We start from the raw sequence: 22,304 nt of genomic DNA, 5'->3' as shown, positions 1-22,304 counted from the left end.
TGGTTCAGTAAGCGGTGTGTCAAAATGTATTGTTGAGATATGTATTCTTCAAAACAAATCAGCATTTTGAAGCGTGTTAGATAAGATGTGATGGCAGATGTGTTAGATATTGCAATATTTACCACCAGTATTTCACAGATTGTTGCCATTGCTTGCACTTTATGTATGTTGCAGAGTTTGCACTGTGTAATATTACTGGTGAATTAAATTATCATACTGTATAATACAGTGTCCCATTGTGAAACATGTGAAACATAATCTACTTAACAACCGGAGTCGTGCTGACCTCATATCAAGTTAAATGGCTAATTTCACCATATACTTCCTGTTTACATTTCCCAGTTGTCAGCTCTTGCGCCCTCTGCTGAAGGCCCCTGGCACACAATGCTGTCTCTGCCTACAGCCACCCTGGGTTTGTGTATGGGCTCTGTGCTATGTTCATTCGTGCATCCAGCAGAGGGAGCACCACAGCAATGAAAACTAGAGTCAGATGATGGGAGGAGGAGGATCAAGCAAATAAACCCTTGGGTAACGTGTGCAAAACAAGTGTAATTCTGGCTACCATATCCAGGCCTAAAGAGCACAACACACATATTCTGGACTGAAACCTTGTACAAATACGTCGGTAAGGGCCACACCGGTATGACCTCACCTGAAACCTGTACAAGCAAGCTACAGTAACGTAAGGCAGAGGTATGCACTGTTTTTTTATATTTCTAACAGGTACCTTAGTGGATCAGAGACATATGGCACAATATATGTTAACAAACCAGCTACATATTAAAGTGCTGTTCTTGATTCTTACAGTCAGGATGACAAAACAGAGACAATAACAGAAGTCATTCTGTGTTGAAAGAGAGGAATGTGTTAAAATGCTTGTCAGTTTTCCATGACAACACTCCCCTTATTAAATAGTCTCCTGCCAAACTGATAGCTGGATGTCGGAATGATCTGACATGACCACATACAGCCATGACTGGTAGGTACTATGGCCTATTATTAGCCTCTGAACACTGGATACCGCCCTCTCAGCTGAGTCTGGTTGAAGAGGAAAAATATTCATTACGTAACAATAAAGGATCTGTCTCTCCCGACCCACTTCCTGAATACCACAGCAGCAACTAGGCCCTAACTGAGGCAGAGCGGAAGCCTCATCCATTTGTTTGTTGGAGCAAAGTAAAGCAGTGGCGGCTGTTTTCTGCTTATCCTTTGCCTCCACACATTCACCAACGCCACCCCTCCTTCTCAGCTCCTCTTTGTGGGTCAGTGATGCAGCGGGAGTGACGCAGCAGTGGCAGCAGCCTCCAGAAGGAAACTATACACAGCAGGAACAAGGAACCTCTGCCAGAGCCATAGTCCACAGGCAACATCCAGACAGCAGTGAAGAGGGAAGATAGTAAAGGCCTAATCTGGGCCAAAGGAAGAACGGATCCGGGTAGTCACTCTTCTTCCTCCTCCTAAACAAACATCAGAGAGACATCCACAGCGGCAGAGACAGGCCCAGCAGGACCTTCCGCACAGAAACATTTTGGTAGGCGACTTAAAGTATGAGTGCTTGTTAAAGCAGCAACATAAGTGCTACCAGGGATTTTTTTGTATGCTAAGAGGGTGGATGCTTTAAGAATGAGGATGAGGCCTACTCAGCCTTGTACTATGGTCTGTGCCTCCCTGCTGATCAGCGTCTCTATAGGCCACAGTTGAGCTCGGCGAGCATCAGAGGCACACAGGCCTGTAAACTTTGTCCTGTGGCTTTGAACATATCCTAGCTGTGATATCAAGTGTGGGTGACAAGGTACTGCTTACAAAATACTTCATAAACTGTAATCTGCTATACTGAGTAATATCTTTCATTTACAATTTTGATTCCAAATCTAGCTTGCGATTGAATCTTTAATTACCAACTCTGTGAACTGTCGGATCATGGGAAGTATTAGGGATGGTCTCTGCAGTTAAAAATAACAGAATGGTTAAAATGGCCCGCTGTGGTGCAATGCCTAAAAAAAACATTGATTTAATTTGCCATTTGATGTTAAAATGACTAAAAGAAGACTATGAGATGGATTGGATTGTACAAAGAAGCAACCCTTGCAGTAAACACCATTAAAACCTGCATTCACTTCAAGTCATTGAAGTTACTGCAGAGGATCTGAGATGAGGACACAACTTAAGAATTCAGTATATTCTCAATAAATGCCAACAACAACTTAATAATTTAAGTCCTGTAGAGTCCTGTTAGCTCATGTGATTTCTTCCAGTGTGTGTCACTGCTCTGAATTTGAGAATGACTGGAGTATTTTTGACTGACAGAAGTCTCAGGAAATCCCAGTCAGCTGTGGCAATTGGTGCATACTCATCCCCTTTCAACTCCAGCCGGGCTCCCCCCTTGTTACCCAAATTTAGATTTTCTGGCTCCAATTACAGGAGGGGTATGCACTGAAGCTACTTTCACCTCATGGTTGGATTGTTAGCTCTTTTTGTTTTTTTTGTTGTCTCACCAAAATGGCCCAGTGTAACACATGTTTAAAGGTTTAACTACCTGACTGGCTGGTACACATGCAGGGGTCCTCAAGTAAGCACTGTCAGCACCAAGAATAGACGACTGAGCCTGTAGTTAATTGCGTATTCATGAAACCAACATAATGTGATATATCGAACACAGAAAAGGGAACGGAACAATAGAGCAAAGACTTAGGCAGACTATTGAGTGTATTTCAAAGGGCAAACACGCAAACACTCCTTGAATAGTGCATTTCCTTCCTTTAGGGCAAAGAGTGAGTGCATGAGTGCATGCATAATGATATGGCACCTGCTACTTTGTCTCTTGAGCGGAACGGTACATAAAAGTAAATGGCACTGAAACTGGTTTAAAGTGGGTCTCAGCCAGCATGACAAGAAGACCTACACAGCCATATGACTACACTGAGTTGTGTAAATAAAAGAGCTGCTTCCGTCCTCAGAGGCTAGCGAGAGACTCACAGTGCCATGTCGGGTTCAGCTTCCTCCCCTCCCCCTCGTCTGCAGTGCTGACGCATCTGCTGCTTTTGCATCAATCAGCAGCCTCTATATAGGTATACCAAGAGTCCCCGCTGATAGCAGGACTCTCTTTTCCCTCTCCGCCTTTCAGTCTGCACGCTCACTGCAATTGTGAGAAAAAGCATCGGTGAACATCTGTCCTGAGGTTGCTGTGATGCACAAAAGGACAGTAGTCTGCCATCTTCTCTCCGGTTCTGCATTACCTAACCACAGTGACTGCGTGAGCACGGACGAAGGGCTTTGGTGTAATATACTGCTGCACAGACAGAGTCTGTGTGCACAAGCATGGAACAGATGGTGTAGCGTTATGCGTTTAAGGTGCATGTGGTTTCTATGAGGGGCTACAGATGACTGTGTTTCATGACAGTTTTTCTTTTGGTCATCATCGATGCATCAGGATGTAGCTGGTGTGATGCTGGGGAGATTTAATACAGCGTTGCACCCCTCACTCTACGCTCCTACCAGCAATGCAGCTGAGCGTTTTCGCTGTAGCATCGAGTACAGAGCTGGTGTGTGATGTAGCACCCAGCATCTCTCCGCTCTCCCTACAGCCCTCTGCCATGCTTAATAAAAGTTGCCGTTTCCTGCTCAGTAGCTCCAGAGTGAACGCTTCAGTTGCCCAGCTAGCACAAAGGCAGACCCATACTCCGGTTTAGCTACATGCCGTATAACTGTGAGAAACTGTCAGTTATTCCTAAAGCTGTAGCAGGACAGAAGAGGGACAGTCAGAGGACTGCAGGGCACATCTAGCCCAGGACCTGGGCTGCATGGATAGAGGCGAAGGACGTTGGAGCTGGAGTCATCTGCACACAGAGAGGGAGGGAGAGGAAGAAAGACGTCAGAAAAAGCTCTGCTTCTGACAACACCACTGTTCAGCGACCATCATAGAAAAAAAATACTTTCGCCTTGCTCTCACGAAACTGTTTTTCATGTATAGTTAGGTATACTGAGGGCTGTAGAAAAGGGATACTGCATGACACTGTTTCCTGTTCGCCCTGCATCATTTTCTCTGATTTACTAAGGTATGTTTTGCATGGTTTCCCTCAATTTATAACCTGTTTTTTTGCGGAAGTACGCTTTGCAGAGAGGTGCGTGAAGTGGCTTTTGCTTTGACATTTCGCTCTTTGGTTGACAAGACTGTATGCTAGACTGTCATTTCTTGGTTTGTGGTTTAGTGTGTGGGGATTTTTATTTTACAGGTTGAAATATTTCACATGAGATTTGAAAGTAAAGTAAGTTTGGGTGTGGCAAAATCATAAGCACTGATGACAAATTCAAAATTTCCGCTCAGCATGTGGTGGCAATAGAAAAACCACAACAATTGGTATAAATTGTGAAAAATGAAAGTAGAATGGCAACCTAGAAGAAAATATGAAACTGCTTCTGTACACAGTATGACCTGAGAAATTAGTACAAAAGCAGTGGCACATGACTTGCTGTTATGAGATGAGAAAGTCCTCTGGGTAGCATTTCTGCTGCAGACAAAGACACAGACCACTATACGTACACAAAGTATATTCAGGTGGAGACAAAGGCAAACCTCGATTGCTCTGTAGGCTGCTGTGTGTTGCAGGTTCTCAGAGAGGGCAGGATGTTTGTGGGAGAGAGGGGACCGAATACCCGGACAGCTAATACAGTCACTTGCCATCGAGCTGAATCCCAATAAGTGCTGCGCCATAGCATGTTGCCATGACAACGGAGGCCTGTCTGAGAAAGAAGGCAGGAGGGTGGTTGTGTTTTCAGCAGCCGGAGAGGTTTTAAAGAGCGGCGGCCATATTGCATTTGTTGCACGAACAGAAAATTTTACATGAGTGAAAAAACAAATAGAAAACGACATCACTGATAAATTACCTGAACCCATTTGGAGTAAACAAACAATTCATTAAAATCTCTTACCTTTAAAATAAAAAATGTCAACAAATTTTCAAATGGTGCGTAATGCCCAGGACAAAAACTAAAGTTATATATCTAATTGAACTGCCTGTTAATTTACTATAACTTGACATTACTGTATTCTTTACACAGACTAAATCTCTTACGGATCGTGACAAATTTCACTTGTCTTTCCACTGAGTATGTACGCAGAACAACGTTTACAACAGAGAGACAGGAAATACTGTAGCGTTGCCTCCAGGGTAGCAAATAGAACATCATGGTTTCATGCTACATGGCACAGTCACTTAATGACTTTCACTACATGAATGAAGGTGATAAAAGAACAATGACGTGAAAAAGCAACTTCTCTTCGAGCTTAAATTAGACATTTGAAGAACGTCGATGCAGATGTGATGATTCATCATGTACAAGAACAAACTGAATGTGTTATAGTCAGCACAGTCAGCATGCTACGTGAGACATGCTAAATGACTCAGTACAGACTCAAACTACACTGACTCTGATATCAGAAGGCCATGATGAGAACATCATGCTGAGTGATACACCCTCTTTCAAAGTGAGAATGAATGAACTTTAGCTTCCTCTTAGAGATGCAGATTGCCAAAATCAAACTAATCCACAAATGTGGAAGGAAGTGTGTCCTTAAGATTTAATATTACAATATTATTAGCAAGTAATTATAATGTTAATGTTTCTACTTTGCATAGCAGTGATTATTGTATTACATCAACGGCTCGTCCTGGCTGCCATTTCAATCATGAGACATTAATTAACTGTTCCCTGTTGACAAAAACTGAATATGAGACAAGTGAAAGGATGTTTCTCTACTGCCGACTGACAGACAGCTAAAGAAGGGAGTATATGAGTCACCAACTGTCTGCATGTCATTTTGACATTAACATGGGCCTTGGAAATAATAAGACTGTCATGACAACTGAACCAGATCTAGCGCAGATGTGTGGACGGATTACCACCGAAATTTAATTATAATAAGTAATAAGAAAAAAAACGACTAAGGGAGTCACTGTATATTATAGCATGTGCAGGCTCAGAGGTTTTCGTGCATTTCGGGCACTGCACTTGTTTTTAGAATAATTAGTGTTCTCATGACTTTGTTCTGGGATCAGTTTGTGAACTTCTCATGACAAGAATATTCCACATATGAAAAATCAAGTTAATCTACAGAAAAAAATCAGCAATGGAACGAAAAGGAAATTATTGGGCAGACAAAAATGAAGTCACATAAAGGAAGAAATTGAGAACGTCACACATTACGTCCGTCTCATTTTTCCAAGTTGATACTACCCGTAGTTGACAATTATATCAACATCCCTTCCCACATAATTTCTGATACGTGGGCTTTGAGAAAGACCCTTTTCAAACATAGACCCATTACTCAAAACAATCATCGACCCACAGAGATTAAAGATATCTTCTACACAACAGAATAAGATAATTCACAATCCTGAATCTGTGTCCACAATTATATAGTCAGTTTTAAACTCAGTATGCGATCCATTCATTAAAACCTATATATATATATATATTTTTTTTTTTTAATGAAACAGGGTGGAGATTATGGTGGCTTGACTCACCAGAACTGTTAACCACACTGTTAGCACTGGAGCTCATCTTTCAGGACATTACCGCCATCTAGTGTTAAAACACTAGATCAGCTCAAATATTCTTCAAATACAAATGTGCTCACACCATCTTGATCGTTTTTAACAGTATCAAAACAGTCCACTCCACCATTTTGTAATAATCTGATGTAATTATTTCTTCTCTTTCTTTTTAGATGACTGTGGTGTCTCCATGCACTCAGAACCTGATGGATAGTGCTCATCCTCACACTGTACTTAGCAAACTCGACGAGCAGCGGTCACAAGGCCTCTTCTGTGATGTTACCATTGTGGTGGAAGATGTTAAGTTTCGGGCCCACAAGAATATCCTGGCAGCCTGCAGCGGGTACTTCAGAAATGCTCTTGCAACTCCTGAGACATGGAGCTCTAGCCAAGTGCTTGAGCTGATGGACTTGAAGTCTGAGGTGTTTGCCAGTATCCTCAACTTTATCTACTGCTCAAAGGTGACATCGCCTGGTCCAGAGGACACAGGGGGGCTGGTGGCAGCTGGAAAAAGACTTGGAATTCCTTTTTTAGAGAAGCTTGCAGAACAAGAGAGGCAGGACGAATGTGTTAAATCCACAGACCCCAGCACAGACCCATTGTTTAAAAAAACAAAGAAGGAAGCTCCCAGGCTTGAGGAGATAGACAGTGCCAAAGGGCCACGCATCACCAATGCCTTTTCTATCACTGAAGTGGGTCCCGGGAACAATCTTTTCACCCCTCTGGTTCAAACCAGTGAGGAGAGGCAGTCACCAGATGTGGGACAGCTTCCATCAAGTTGCCCCATAACCTCCTGCCTCAATGGGACCAATGAGACAACCCATGCCCTCTCAGAGCACTCCTATGCAGTGAGCAAATCTACAGAAGGCACAGATAGCAGTCAATGGGACAACAAAAAGGTCTCTAAGCCAGCAATATTACAGCCAAAGCAACTCTTTTACAGGAATGTAGGCCCGCTTAAAAAGCGCCACAGGCTGAGAGGAACTTTGGGTAGAAGTATACTTCCAACACCAGCTGAACCGCAAGCAGATAAACCAAATGCAGTAACCCCCGCATTACCTGATGCTGTTTCCGCAGCACCTGTTGCAGTCATGACACCACCTCCGCTTTTTTCAGAGGCAGAAACAGAAAAAAGTATAGATCCATTGCTACCTATAACCACTGACAATGGTCAAATGGAGTTAGGTCCACCAACCCTTTCCCCTCACACAGAGGACAGCATTTCAATCTACGGATGTGAGCACTGTCCAGAGATATTCACAAATAAAGCTCTTCTCACCATTCACTCAGAGGTACATAAAAAGCGTTTTGTCAGCCATTTGTTTTGCAAGTTTTGTCACAGAAAGTTCATACACCTCAAACGGCTACGCAACCATGAGCAGGTGTGTCCCAAAGCTGCAAGAGGCCCGCCTAAACTAGATGCAACTGACATATCAACCAAAGACGTGGACCTTCATTCAGACGAGATGCCAGACGCGGAGAGCATCATGACACAGCTTCCTTCGGCTGACCTCTCCACCCCTTACACCCCAGAGCCCTTTCAAGTCGATCAATCAGAACCTCCACAGGACGAGAGGGTAGTGAGGCCAGGTGGCAGTCAGAGGAGATACAACTGCAGTGTGTGCAAACGGGTCTATGTTACCCTATCCAGTTTGAAGCGGCATGAGAATGTACATTCCTGGCAGAGAGCCTATCCGTGTCATTATTGTAATAAAGTGTTTGCCTTGGCAGAGTACCGTACTAAGCATGAAATCTGGCATACAGGTGAACGCCGCTATCAGTGCATTTTCTGCCTGGAGACATTCATGACATATTATATCCTAAAGAACCATCAGAAGTCTTTTCATGGCATTGATCCAAGTTTAGCTGTTAAGAAAAAATCAGCCAATGGTGGGCTGAAAGCCAGCGTTTATCCAATCAAACTCTACAGACTTCTGCCTATGAAGTTTAGAAAGAGACAATACAAGACGTACAGTCAGACATATTCAGAGAGTGCTGAAAGAGGTGACCAAGCTCCCCCAGAAAGCAACTCTCTTATCCCTCCATTTGAAGAAAATGGTCTGATCAGCCCTGATAACCTTTCATTCCCTTGTACGTTCATGGCAACGACAAAGATGGTGGCACCTGTCATGCCACGCATCAGCTTTGACAAGCCACGTGACCAAGATATTGACCAAAGTCTGAGCAGTGAATCGGACATTCAGAGAGGCTCAAGGAAAGAGGTAGAGAATAGAGATTCACCCTTCATTAACTACAACAGTACCTTCTCTTTTCAACCAGATACAGAGTCTGCAGTGAGTTACAAAGATCCTCCAGTAGTAAGTAACTCAGAGCACATCAGTCATAATGTGCCATTCTTTAACTCTTTGAACACTGTTAAAAAGCTAGGCGAGCTATCAGCATCTGCAAAAAGAGTCGAGGAGATGACGAAGGAGATACTTCAATCAAGCAATGAGAATCTGGGGCGCGATAAGACGGTGGGGACAAAGACAGAAACATATATTGCCAAACCTGCATGCCCAGGTCCATCTGTGGACGGAGCTGCCATGCCACTCTGTCAGATAACAGTAAAAATAGGCAATGAGGCCATCATCCGCCGCCAAATCAAAGGATCTAAGCTCTTCCCCAGAAAGAAGAAGAGAATCAGAAAACTGAGTGAGGAGGAGAGCCCAAGTCAGTGCCCTCCAACAAGGGAAAACTCAGAAAGCCCCAGACTCCGTCTTAGATCAGAAGTCACTGCCGCTACAGAGCAAGAGACATGCGATGATCCCAATGACTGTGACACAGCTGATATGCTTTGGCGTCCCTACTATTCTTACAAAGCTAAAAAGAAAAGGAAGAAGTTGAGATTCAAGCACAAAAATGCTTTGTTTCACCGTTATGCTGAAACATCTGTAGACAGAACTGCTGCCAGTGAGGCCCACCTTGATAAAAGTAGTTGGCTGACAGATGAAAGCATCTCAGGTGGTAGTGGAGAGGTGAAACGCAGTCTTAGCAGGAACTCCAGCCCAAGGACCACCTACAACTGTGACATCTGTGACAGCTCTTTTATCACAGAGACCGGGCTCAGAGCTCATGTTATTGGTTCCCACCCATGTTTCTGCCGGACATGTGGTAAACAAGGTCCCCCTGGTGAGGTACCTGCTGGTGGTGATTACATCTGCAACAGCTGTATGGAAAATGGCTCCTGCTTTGATAATACAGCTCGGAGCCCCAACCCAGAGAAGAAGTATCGCTGCTCCTTCTGTCCCCAGCGTTTTCTCTACCTTGCCACCAAGAGAAGCCATGAGAAAAAACACCAGGAGGCCAATGAGGAGGGATATACTTATGACAACTTCAAACCATGTTCTAAATACTCAGCACACCTGAGTGAAGACAATAACAAAGACACCATCAAAACAGAAGACAGTGACAATCAAGGGGGCCCTGACATTAAAAGTGAAAGGCTGGAAGGCGGACATTTTTCCATTGATAAAATTAAGCCTAAAATCGAGGATACAGCTGACTATATGTCTTTGACTACCTACCAAGACATGTCATATTCCAACGTTAAAACTCCGTTATCACCCTGCACTGATCCATTGCTTTCCCTGCCACCTTCGAAAGTGAAACATAAAATGCCGAAAAAAAGGATCAGTGCACAGAATACTATGCATCTCATCCCAAAAAAGCAAGCCCGCGACAGAGACAGCAGCAGGGATATTTTGATGGGGCCAAGAACAACCAGTCACAATGACCGTGAGAAGTCCTGTAAACTGTTTAGGAGAAATGACTCTGAAACTAAGGGTACCCACATTTCTATACACAAGCCAGAGAAATGGGTGTGTAAAGAGGAGCCATTTTTTTAAAGCTCTTTGAGAACTATGGACATCAATGAGAGAAAGTGAAACTTAACTTCAAACCACTGCTTTGGTTAAGAAATGTAAGAGTTGTAATGATGAGCTCAATAAAATGACAGCATTAAACATGAGGATCTGATATCAGTGCAGGCTGTAATTTCCTCCCTCTTAAACTCACTGACTGAGTTGTTTTTCACCTTTGTAGAAGATATTTTTTGGATAATATAGGACCTTCTGACACAGACTGTACTTTGTCCATTGTCTATGCATTTATGGCAGACTCAGTGACATGACTGTAACCTCAAGAAAATACATGAATGTTGGTAACGTTTCTTTAAACGGTGTGCAATTTCAGAACAGGGGTGTGTTTGACTGTGGTAACATCTTTTTTAACACATGCCTGGGGAAAACAATATAAATTTTACGACTGTCATATTTCTGAATCTCCCATTCAGTTAACTGGCCATGGTGAGTTGCACTTTATAGGTAGACTATGCTAATCTGTGGGTTAAATACTTTGATAATTCAATTTTAAGCACCATTGATATAAATCTAATTTATAATTAACACATGGCACCATTGAGATTAGAGTTACTACTTTTGTGTGCTTATGTAAAAAAAAACATGTAAAACTATTTAAATAAATGTTGTTGTTATTCTAAACCGTCAAATCCTGTCCTCCTTCGGCCTAGTTAGAGATATGGTAAACGCTTGCTCATTTCACACTATTCAGTGACAACTACAACATGCCATAGTGACTCATAACCACATTTACTGATTCTTTCATACTGATGGTAAGGGAATAGTTACAGAAACTCTAAAAGTCTGGACATTTTTTAAGAGGGAAATTTTAAATAGCAAAATTTAAGAAGCCATACTGGTACAAAACCTGTTCCACAGCACATAATTTCCTAAATATAAAGCCACATGGTGGTTATCTGCTCCTCCCCACCGTTCAGGGACATGCAGCCCATGTGAGAAGTTCATTCCCTCGTTCTTCCACACAAACTGCATCTGTATTCAAAGTTGGGCCTCAAGACACAATTTCCAGATGTTTCTAAATTCCTTGCTTCTTTCTAAGACTGGTCTTGTGATGTTACAGATGGATCACAGATTTTAGGTATTAGGGGCTGGTTAACGGCGTGGAGGCAACATTTGTAGTAGTCACTGTAGTGTCATTTATTAGAAGGTGATAATTAAAAACACTGACAATTGATATAATGTTATCGATGGTATTCCAGATCAAATAAGCAGTACGGCATCAGGAGACATTACACTCTGAGATAACTTTAGATTAGTTGCACTGATGTAAAGTTAAAATTTTCATATTGTTGTAGTATAGTTGGGAACATTTACTTATACTGTACATTAGCCATGATGCAATGGTAATCATAAGTTTTATATATTTTTTAATGTTGTAAAACACTTCAGACAGATTTTATATATATATATATGTATATATATATATATACATAGTATAATAATATTATATGGCTGTGACTGAAAGACTAAATAAAAATCTTCTTTTAAGAAGACAAATGAAGAAATAGTTTTCATTAATACTTCTAACGTCAACAGTAAATTTGTGACGTACTGCACAGTTTAAAATCTATGAACTCTAGGTGAGATATTAACAGTATAAAAGTGTGAACTAGTGAGTATGTGTTAACTGGAAACTAAGATAAAACACAGAAATTAGTTAGAAAAGTTGTATACATACCTGACTTTGTATACAGTGTTTCTGTGTTTCAACCAGCCTGAAGCAACATCACCTTGGAAGAGAAGAAGAGATCACAGGATGTCACATTTTGGTCAAAAGGAGAAACAGGGCTGGAATTTTAATATAGATTAAGGTAAATAAATAATCTCTATAATTAAAAATAAATCACAGATTATATTTCACTGTGCAAAATGTCCAAAGTCTTCTTATTCAGATTAACTGACATTTAGGTATAGTGTATATTCCAATAAAACAAGCATTCACATTCATATGACAATCCATCCAATTCTGAGTTTAGTTTGAGAGTATATAGTTATTGTATATAATATGTACATTGAGAGTGTAGTTATTGTATATTTGAGAGAGTATAGTCATAATATATATCTTTCAAAAGAGTATATAGCTACCATATATAATATTTAGTTTGGGAGTAGTTATTCTATATAGTATGTACTTTGAAAGAGTATATCTCTATAGTATATATCTTTTTAAAGAGTGTATAGCTATTGTAAACAATTTATTGTTTGAGAGACAAATTATAGAATATAATACATCATTTGAGAGATTATATGTCTATAGTATATATATATATCATCCAAAAAAGTATACAGTTATATATTTTGAGAGAGTAGTTATAGAATATTGTCACGTGTGAGTATATATTTATAGTATAATTCGAATGGGCATACAGCTATCATATATAACAGGAGTCTTCAACTTTTTTTTAGCCTAAGGACCGCTTGGACGAGAGACAAACAGAACAGAAACCCCCACATGTGTTACAGTACATCTTAAGCCTGGCTTATAATAACTTTTATATTTATTTCACCTTATTAGCCTATTTATATGCTGGGTTATTAGCCTATAGGTGTTTATGATTGATAACGCATTCTGGCATAATGTAACCATTTGTAAATAATATATAAATAGTATTTTTTTTGTCAAAAGTAGCTTTTTATTGCATATTAATACTTGCAGTTTACTCATTATCATTTTTGTCAATTATTATGACAAAAATTGGCGGACCCTCTGCAGTATCTCTGCGGACCCCCTAGGGGTCAAGGAGCTGGTTTAAGACCCCTGACATATAATATATAGTTTGGGAGAGCATACATTTATAGTATATATAACTATATATTATATGTCGAAAAAGTGTTTACTTATTGTGTAAACTATATAGTTTGAGCAAGTATATATTTATTGTATATCACATATATTTTGACAGCAGTCAGATTTCATGTTTTTATAAAATATTATTCATGGGCTGCTAGGATTGTCAGATATTATATGGCTGCCAGATTTTATTTTTTTTGGTTGATATAACGAAGCATTTGAATGCACTAAACGTTAACCTCTAAGGACATAACTGCTGGTGTTACATATCTGTAGATGTAACACAAAATATTACTTTCTGAATGATCTTGTGAAATACAAGAGCAGGAGTGATACATTTTCAACCTAAATGTTAATAGACTTATTCATAATAAGTCTGTCATGTTTAGAATAAACATGAGGTTCAGATGTGTATCAACTTCATGCAAGTTCAAGTGTATTACATACAATTTATTCTTTGTTATCTGACTCCAGATGTGAAAGAAAAGAAGAATTGTACTTTTTTTTTTTACGTCTAATTGGCGTATGTAACTTTTATTGTTCTTTTTTTTATTATTATTTTATTTTAAAATGTTCCCCTGGACATCTTCACATTGTCAAATCTGCCCCTCCTTATAAAAAAGTTTGGACGCCCCTGGAGAATAGTTTTTATTAGTATATAGTTTTGGAAAGGTAGTTACTTATTTATTTGTCTTTTGTTGAAATCAAAATTGGCTCTTCAGTAGCCTGCTAACTTTTAGCTAGAGTGCTAGACGAATAATAATAATAATAATAATAATAATAATAATAATAATAATAATAATACACTAGCTATCTGTGAATGTGTATGTTTCCAGACATTTTAACAGGGTCAGTCGACAATTTAAATACAATGTGTGTACTTTTTCATAATTTTCAATCAATCAATTACACAGTCATAAAAAGTAAACCAGTGTACCTCAGGTGTTTGCTTCAGGGGTAATCATCCCTCACATGTCATGTCACATACACGGGTAGCCCAGATTAGCTGGACAAATAGCTTCACAAGTCAAAGTGTTAGTTAGTTATCGTTGCATAATGAGCGAACAGCGCACAAATCCTCTTAAAACCTCCTACCATCTCCAGATTGAAGTGACTGGCCAAAGCAGCAGCAGCAGCAGCAGCGGGAGGAGGAGGAGGAGGAGGAGGAGGAAGCTTGCTTATTTCGCCAAAACGTTTTAAGACACCAGTGTGTACGGGACCCGACGTCACGCGGCAGTGGGGCTGGCTTTACTACACTCTGCCTGCATTCATAAACGGATATGATAAACCAGCGCTGAATGCACCGGAGCAGCCACAGCAGTCAGCTCTGACCATGGCGGAAGAGGACGACGCGAGGATTCGGATTTTACAGAGTCTGCGGGGTAAAATATGTAAGTTTCCACTGGCGGGTCGACGTTTTCCGTCTCTCCCGGGAGGCAGAGAGGTCGGTAGAAACAAGCGGAGCGGAGAAGAGGAGGGAAGCCGGAGGGGCGCGGCGTCCTCCCTCTCTCTCTCCCTCTGAACAGAGCCGACAGTGTGACGGCAGACTCAGTCCGCCGAGTCGGTCCGCTGCCTGGAGCTTCACGTCAACTGTTAGCCTAGCATGCTAGCTCGGCTACTAGCTTTGTGTTATGAATGATTTTCATTCATCGAGCACGGCTCCACAGACACGACACTTTAAAGCTTCCGGAGCGAGCTGCGGGGGGTTTTGTGTGTGTGTTTTTATAAATTGAACCGATTAAAAGGCGTTTTTTGTGTGTGTGTGGAGCTAAAGTGTGAGCTAACTTAACGTTGTGAAGGCTAGCTACTACTAAAACCCCATTCAGGAATAACGTGAGTCAACGCAGACACCTGACATCCAGCTCATGGAGCTGATGCTACAGCGACAATAATGCAGGATTAAACATTTATATTAAGCGACATCTCAGTGGAGTTTAATATTAGCTTCTCAAGTGTTTCATATACATAGATCTTGTTGATTTTGAGTGCACAGTGGTGTGTTGATTAATTGGTGAACACTTGACTTCACATGTGGAGGCTTTATTATTAATCAAGAAACCTCTTTCAAGTGCCTCATCACTTGCTATCATGATTAAAGTGTGCAGGGGAGGTGAGTTAGTTGCAGCATCAGATAATAATAAAATAGCTCCAGTGTGTAGTTATTATAATATTAACAGTTTATCAAGTCCAAATGTTCTCACAAACATGTCAAATGCCAGCAGGCCAGTTTCCTCATCCTCATTCTCAGACTGGGCTGGTCCAGAGGACCTACAGCACACAGCTGAGCACCTGTTTGAATGTGTAAGCTGTGTTTTGGCGTCCATTTACTCAAATTTAAGAGGTCAGAAGTAACATTTTTACGATTCAAATTAATGACACAAGCCGTACAGGTTCCTGTCACGCGTCATTTATTCGTTTTTTACATTTACAGTCATTTAGCTGTCGCTTTTATCCAAACAAGGGATACGATCGAGGTACAGTGCGACTAGGACTGTTTACATATGCTGCAGCAGATTTGGTTATATCCAGCTTTAACACACGTCCATTAGTCTACCTGCTGCTGCACCGTCCTGTCGGTGTTTGAGGTAATTGATTATGGTTAGGATTAAATTTGCCCCAGTGGCATTGCTTCATGTCAGCGTGGGGGAGAAAGTAGACTTCACTGCGGTCAGTCTTTAGAAGAATTATTGTTGTTTTTTGAATGTGTTATGACAAAACTGTACTGCTTACTTGTGTTTCTAAAGAAGTTTTTCGACCGTGTCATTACAAGATATGGATGTTTCTTAACTGGATATGTGTACTGCAAGGTGAACATGGCTAACTAGTATGGCACGTATGCATAGGCACACAATAGTGTGCAGTTTCACTACTATGAATTGATGAGAAAACGTTAAGCAGAACAAAATAGAGGAACTACAATGGCATGTAACTCACTTTGCAGTCTTACGAAACTCCATTCTTCCTCGTTCACACTTTGTCCTTTTTCCTTTAGCCTACATCAATGGAGGTGGCATTCTGTGAAGATGTACTCTTAGAGCAGTTTTTTAGACGGCCGGCGTGCTTTTGATACGCGTCCTCGTTTGCTTCACTGTCAGAGTAAAATCAGGAAAAGGCCGCTTGTTAAAATGACAAAGCAGTCTTCAGTCCGGCGTTGTTTACTCTCTGACCTTTAGGTCATGGTTTCCACGAGGTGACATGCTTCTGTTTTAGTGTATTCGAAAGAGATGGCAGCAGGTTTGCTTGGCCACAGTATACCATATGTGCTTGTGTGCTCTACTCCCACCAGGTCATCCTGGCCTGAGCTTAGTGGCAACTTTGCTGTTTTCACCGGCCGTTCCTAAGATTAGCCATACACCATTATTAATAGCCTGTTTAAAAAGCTGATCTCACTGGTGGCTTTTTCTTAATTAGGTCTTCACCTGGGCTTAGGGTACCTATACAAAGCTAGAGGACCCATTTAGACTACTTTGTCTTTGCCCCTATAATCCACCACTGGACTCGTTGTGAAGTTATTGATAGCCCTATGTTTGAGTAACTGTCATTTAGCTGTTCTGGAGACTCGGGGTCATCTTATCTGGCTTTGATTTGGTGATTGATTACGCATGGCTTGCACAAAGCTCTATGCCATGTAATCTGAGTCTGCGTGCAATGTAGTGTGTGTGTGTGTGACAAAGGTGTTTGTCATTTGTGAATCAGCGCTGTACCGTCACCATTGGTTATGCTGAGGAAGTCAATGTTTCATGTTTTTAACCACATAGGAGCCTCAAGTCTACTTCAGCTACATCCGCTCTGCAGCTTGCCCTGACAACTGGCAAGAGCCAGCGTCCCCATATGAACATGAAGATGCTGATTGTAAAAGCATATTCTCAAAGTTTGCCATGTATGATTGCAATCACATGTGCTTTATATTGATTTTAAGATTAGTTTGTCACGTGTCAGCTTCAGTGAAATGAACCCTTTTATTTTAATTTCGAAATCATGTTTTTTTTTTAAATATATTTTCAGAGTTGTGAGACTTTAGGACTGCCACTTTAATTCACATCTCAGTCAAGAACACCTGTAAGATTTAATGTTATTGAATGGTACAGGGATGGGGATTATCTGAAAGCTCTGTTACCTCTGTGTATATGTGGTTTATATGCAGCACACGTGCATTTGTTTTTGTAATTAATTAATTAATAGCAGAGATAGTAATGATGCTCTTCTCTTTGTGCTGCAGGTGAAGCTAAGAACCTAGGTCCAGTCTCAGGTCCAAATCGACAAAGGGATCTCTGCACCTTTTGCACCATAAGTCTGGATCAGGAGGAGGTGTTCCGCACCAAGGTGTTTGACAAAAGCGTCAGGTAAGCAGCGAGTCACTTCTTTTTTTCTTTTTTTCTTTTTATGTGTGGAGTAAATTTACATATTGTTTATATTTCCAAACTCCATCTTCTTCTTTTTATTTTTTTCCAGCTGGGGCTGTAGTTTTACAGCTGTGTACAGTGAAGTGGTGAATTATGTTGACGTTACAGTAAACTGCCAACAAACATTACACTTTATTACATTTCATAAATAATGATTTATATCATAAGTTACATGAAATGGCGCTGGGCTACGTAATAATTAAGAATTTGCAAAACACTAAGTTGACTCGGCAGTCTCAGTTAATGTAGCACAGAATGGATATCTTCTAGTTTAGAGTAGGGCTGCACAATTAATCAAAATATAAAAATTAAATAAAAATAAAAATTATAATAAAGTCCTGTAATGCTGTGGCAATACAGTGTATCTACAAAATCTTGTTCCTCGGATGTGAGAAAACATAAATGTCACATCATTGTGCTTTCCTTTTCACTGAAAATGAAAATTTTGACGCAAAAATTGAATCAGTGACTCATGTCGCAGTAATTGTAAATATGGCAAAATAATCACTGATTTGATTTTGTTTTATTTTTTTAAAAAACCTATATCGTACATCCCTAATTTAGAACAACATCAATATAAACATTGAACTTTTAAAGGGAGAGAGAATTTCATGTCTTTTTTTTTTTTTTTTTACTTGTAGCATGGTAGAGTTTGGCAAATTTTATAGTGTAGATTGCAATAAAATGGTAAAATCTCACTGGCTAATACAGAATAGTACAGGTTAAAGAAAGTGTGAAATCACCTCTTACATTTACATACATAAACAACCGGTCAGATCATCAGTCGAAGAAAAGTATCCATGTGATGATTAAGGCAACTCTGAGGCTGTGTCCAGACATTTCAGCATCTCTGGGTTTTATCATGTCCAGTCATGCGTGTGATGTTTGCTGTACAAGAAATGAAAATCGACCCGCTGTTTATGACAGACAGTTTTCTTGTTCGGTGTCTTATTTGTACCATTTCCTCCTCGCGGTACATTTTTAAACTAGTAGTCACTGTTGTAGTGGATGTTGGTTTGAATGACTGCTTAGCTTCATAGCGGCAGTGGTTTTTATTGATAGTTGTCACTACAAACAAAATCTGAGCTGACGTAATTGCTGTCATGATTCCTGAAATTAATATTGTGATATTAATGCTCATGTGGAATGATTATCTAGACTTCTCAGTACAGTATATACATCAATTTTCCGAGATAAAAGGGAGGAGGAGTGCTTTTGAACATACTATTCAGTCTCATTACTCATATGAAATGTAGATGTTGAGGAAACCTCTCATGCGGAAACGGTTACAGTAAACTCTTGACTATTTCTGTTTGTTGCAGGCCCATTTTAAAATCAACTCTTTGATTACATCTCACAGGCTGTCAATATGTGACTCAGAGCTATACGTGTGCAAAGTAACGATTCTAGCTGGGGAACATGAAGTGATTCAGACTGAAATGAGCTATTTTACCAATAGCTACATGTTCACAAGCAATTCAGGGAAAGGTGTGGGAGATGGGCCTGCCTTCTCTAGGTATTTCACAACAGCTCTTTTCTTTTTCTTTTTTTTTTTTTCCTCTCCTGATTTCGGTGCCGTTCAAAAGGATTTTATAGTCTCTGAGGAAGTGTGTCCTCCCACGCTCTCCCATGTCTTTCTCTCTGTCACTCTCAACTACCTTAGCCTCTGGATAGCACATCTTAATAATCACTCAGATTTGGCCCGCTGTGTTTCTTTTATTTGACGGGCTCGTGTTTCTAATGGTTTAAAGGCTGTATGGAAGCTCTAATTGCCGCTAATCCATCGGATAAAGCAGGCATGTTCAAACAATTGTGGTCAAGTGGCTCTACCTGGCATTCTGGCATTATTATCAGAAGCTAGGATGACAACAACAGAAGGGAAGGTAGTATAGTGGGTGTGTGTTTGAGTGTGTACAGAATAAGGAGGTTACAAGTGCATAGATCCATGTGATATTGAGGAGGGCGTGTGGGTGTACGCTGGATGTGTTGACCAAACACCAGTGCGGAAGTGTCGTGCAAGATGTTTCACCATCCAAGATGCATAAATTGTAAAGAGATACAGGATTATTCTCTTAATATTAGTGGAATATATTTATAGAGATATGTCTTTCTACAAGGCTGATTTCACCATGGAAGAAATGGAATTGTAAAGTATGATTTATTAAGGTACATAATCCCTAAACTTCAGTAATGTTTAACAGGGAAACACTCCTTCAGGTTATTTTATACACCAAGCAAGTGTCCACCAAGGTGTTTATGCCAGCTGCCAATACATACGTTTATTTTTTTTTTCCTCCAAACTTTGTCAACTTGTAAGACAAATTTAAAAGACAGGGGATTTTAGTTTTACTCGAGCATATGAACTGTTAATCCAGCACAACTGTCTAAGCACTGCACTGTTCAGTCTGTTTGGGACAGGTGGTCCATCTGCAGGCAGCACGTACATCGAGGTAGTGCTTAACCTACAATCGGCTATGTCAGATCAAGCTGTCTAGCTCGCGGTCTTGCTCGTGAGGTAGTTATGTTGGCAGGGCCGAGTGGCACAGATGCTTGGGCCCTCTGTGTTTGTGCCAGCTCCTACTGGGCAGTCGGTACCGTGCTGAACAGAAGAGATGGTGTATAAGAGATTTTCTGATGTTGACGTATAACCTTACACGGTAAAGTGAACAATCAGATTGATGTTTCATGCATGTTTCACTCTGATAAAAACTCTTCACATGTGTAAAACACACTAACATTGTTCATTTTTAATCACAGTTTACTTGAAATTAGTAATTTAAACAACATAATTTTGTAAATTGAAATCACACTGACAGTCCTTACATCACACAGCACAGTGTTAGTAGGTATAGTGGATGATTTTTATTATTATTAGTGAAAATACCCTTCTTTCCTTCCTTCCTTCCTCATCTTGTGTGGTTGACATGGGAATGTTTGAAGTTGCAAGCAGAATAAAGGCTTCTCTCAGTAGATTGTTTTTCCTCTGTGGTTTTTAGCTGTGTTATCTGCCTGTTCAACAAATGGCACTTCTCAGCACTTTAAATAAGAAGTCTGCCCTCTTTTTTCATTTGACTTTCAAGATATTTTTTATGATATTTTACTCGTCACAGCTCCCATTTCACAGATCTTTTATTATTTATCTTTAATTTCATAGCACAAAAACAAAAGAGATCATCGTTACAGCGTTTGTACACTGTTGGACTGCATGTTAAGGAAATGACAATAAAGGTTTTTGAGCGAAAGGATGGCAAAAGTCACACACAACATAACATAGCAAGAACATTCCCCACAACACTGATGAGTCATAAGGGCACCCTGTGTTGTCCACCTTCTGCTCAGTCAGTTCACTTCCCAGTAAATGAACAAAGCCTGTCTGTATCATAGTTATGACAATGTTATTACATTTTGGCTGGCGCAGTTTACCCAACACAGCATAGAATTATAGAAAGGTTAGGTGGACGTGAATATAAGATGTATAAAGGGTCGGCAAACATCATTTTATTATTTATAAGCGGCAATCAGCAGCGACTGTAAGCAATTTGTTCACATGTTACAGAGATACAGAGATAAAATACTTGTGTGATAATGAGGTCAGTCTGTTGCTCATGGTGTAGATGTTTTTTTTCTCATGTGAGCCTGAATGCACTTGTTATATTTGAAAAAGTTTTTTTTTTTTTTTTTTTTTTTTTTGTATTGGTGCCTACCAGGTGAAATGATATGTGATAAGTTCAATTTTTCCAATTTGTTTTAAATTTTCAGACTCGATAGACAAGATTAATATGGTGACTTTTATTTATTCTCCAGTGTGGCACAGAGATATTTAGAAAGAGAACTCCAAACTTTTAAATCGGATAACACTGGTGTTGCACACAGGTGTCACAGCTCAAATAAAGAAATCAGGCCATAGCTACTTATTTAGGTCAGTTTATCACACATTAAACCACTCACTACCCCCCTGCCCCGCCCCCTCTTAAACCTGTGCTTTTTTTATTTACAGCCCTTTCTATGGAGAGGACTTCTACTTTGAGATTCCACGTCCGTTTCAGTGTTTATCCTTCTATGTTTATGCCAAGAGCGTTTTCCAAAGGGAACTACCTGTTGGTAAGTTGCACTAAACAAGGCACTTATGCAAGTGTATTTTCTCTTCTGAGTGGATCTGTTGTAGGGTAATGTGTGTGTTTGTGTTTTGTGTCTTCACAGGCAAGGTGTCAATCCGGAAGGATGACCTGTGTAAATACAGTGGGAAGGAGCACTGGTTTAGCCTTCACCCAGTAGATCCTAACTCCGAAGTCCAGGTAATTCAATGTTTTAAATGCACATTCCTAAATACAGTAGTTCAAATTTGGCATGTTTATGTCATATCTTGGTCAAGATTTGTTTTTGGGTTTGACTTTGAATTCTGCGTGCTCGGATGTCGCCGCTAAAGTCATTGATAACGAGGCAGCACCACTGCCTCCGGGCTCAGGGGATGCATTGCTTTCACAACTCACAGCACCCCAACATAACAAGCAGGAAATTCACTTGCACGTAATCTAAAATTTGCATACAGATAAGATCATTTCCATGTCAAAGTAAGGTTTAATAGTCTCTGTCCAAGCTGGTGTGTTTTTACAGTTTGAAAACCTGAGACAGGCTCAACTCCCGTCCCCAATTGGCTGACACTGCTCCCACCGAA

At 40.3% G+C, this 22,304-nt stretch overlaps 2 protein-coding genes across 4 annotated transcripts in view; both read left to right on the top strand.

Annotated features, from left to right (window-relative positions):
- The first annotated feature begins 106 nt into the window (after positions 1–106).
- Positions 107–11,018, top strand: zbtb38 (zinc finger and BTB domain containing 38). Of its 3 annotated transcripts, XM_019259432.2 has the most exons (3): positions 107–693; positions 1,250–1,531; positions 6,728–11,018. In XM_019259432.2, exon 3 carries the CDS (start codon positions 6,728–6,730, stop codon positions 10,400–10,402), a length of 3,675 nt encoding a protein of 1,224 aa, XP_019114977.2. In that variant the 5' UTR covers positions 107–693; positions 1,250–1,531; the 3' UTR covers positions 10,403–11,018. The 3 variants fall into 3 exon arrangements, with proteins under 3 accessions (XP_019114977.2, XP_019114979.2, XP_019114978.2); XM_019259434.2 differs by lacking the exon at positions 1,250–1,531; XM_019259433.2 differs by lacking the exons at positions 107–693; positions 1,250–1,531 and adding an exon at positions 3,836–4,055.
- A 3,358-nt stretch (positions 11,019–14,376) lies between these two features.
- Positions 14,377–22,304, top strand: part of rasa2 (RAS p21 protein activator 2) — a 28,139-nt gene continuing 20,211 nt past the window's right edge. The window contains exons 1-4 of the mRNA XM_027280232.1: positions 14,377–14,617; positions 17,446–17,569; positions 21,627–21,730; positions 21,830–21,924. Of these exons, the coding sequence (XP_027136033.1) occupies positions 14,560–14,617; positions 17,446–17,569; positions 21,627–21,730; positions 21,830–21,924 (381 nt within the window). The 5' untranslated portion in view covers positions 14,377–14,559. The remainder of the gene's footprint in view (positions 14,618–17,445; positions 17,570–21,626; positions 21,731–21,829; positions 21,925–22,304) is intronic.

The sequence above is a fragment of the Larimichthys crocea genome, chromosome VII (genome assembly GCF_000972845.2).
Source record: "Larimichthys crocea isolate SSNF chromosome VII, L_crocea_2.0, whole genome shotgun sequence".
Taxonomy (NCBI): domain Eukaryota; kingdom Metazoa; phylum Chordata; class Actinopteri; family Sciaenidae; genus Larimichthys; species Larimichthys crocea.
This window is presented reverse-complemented; position numbering and strand designations above follow the sequence as displayed.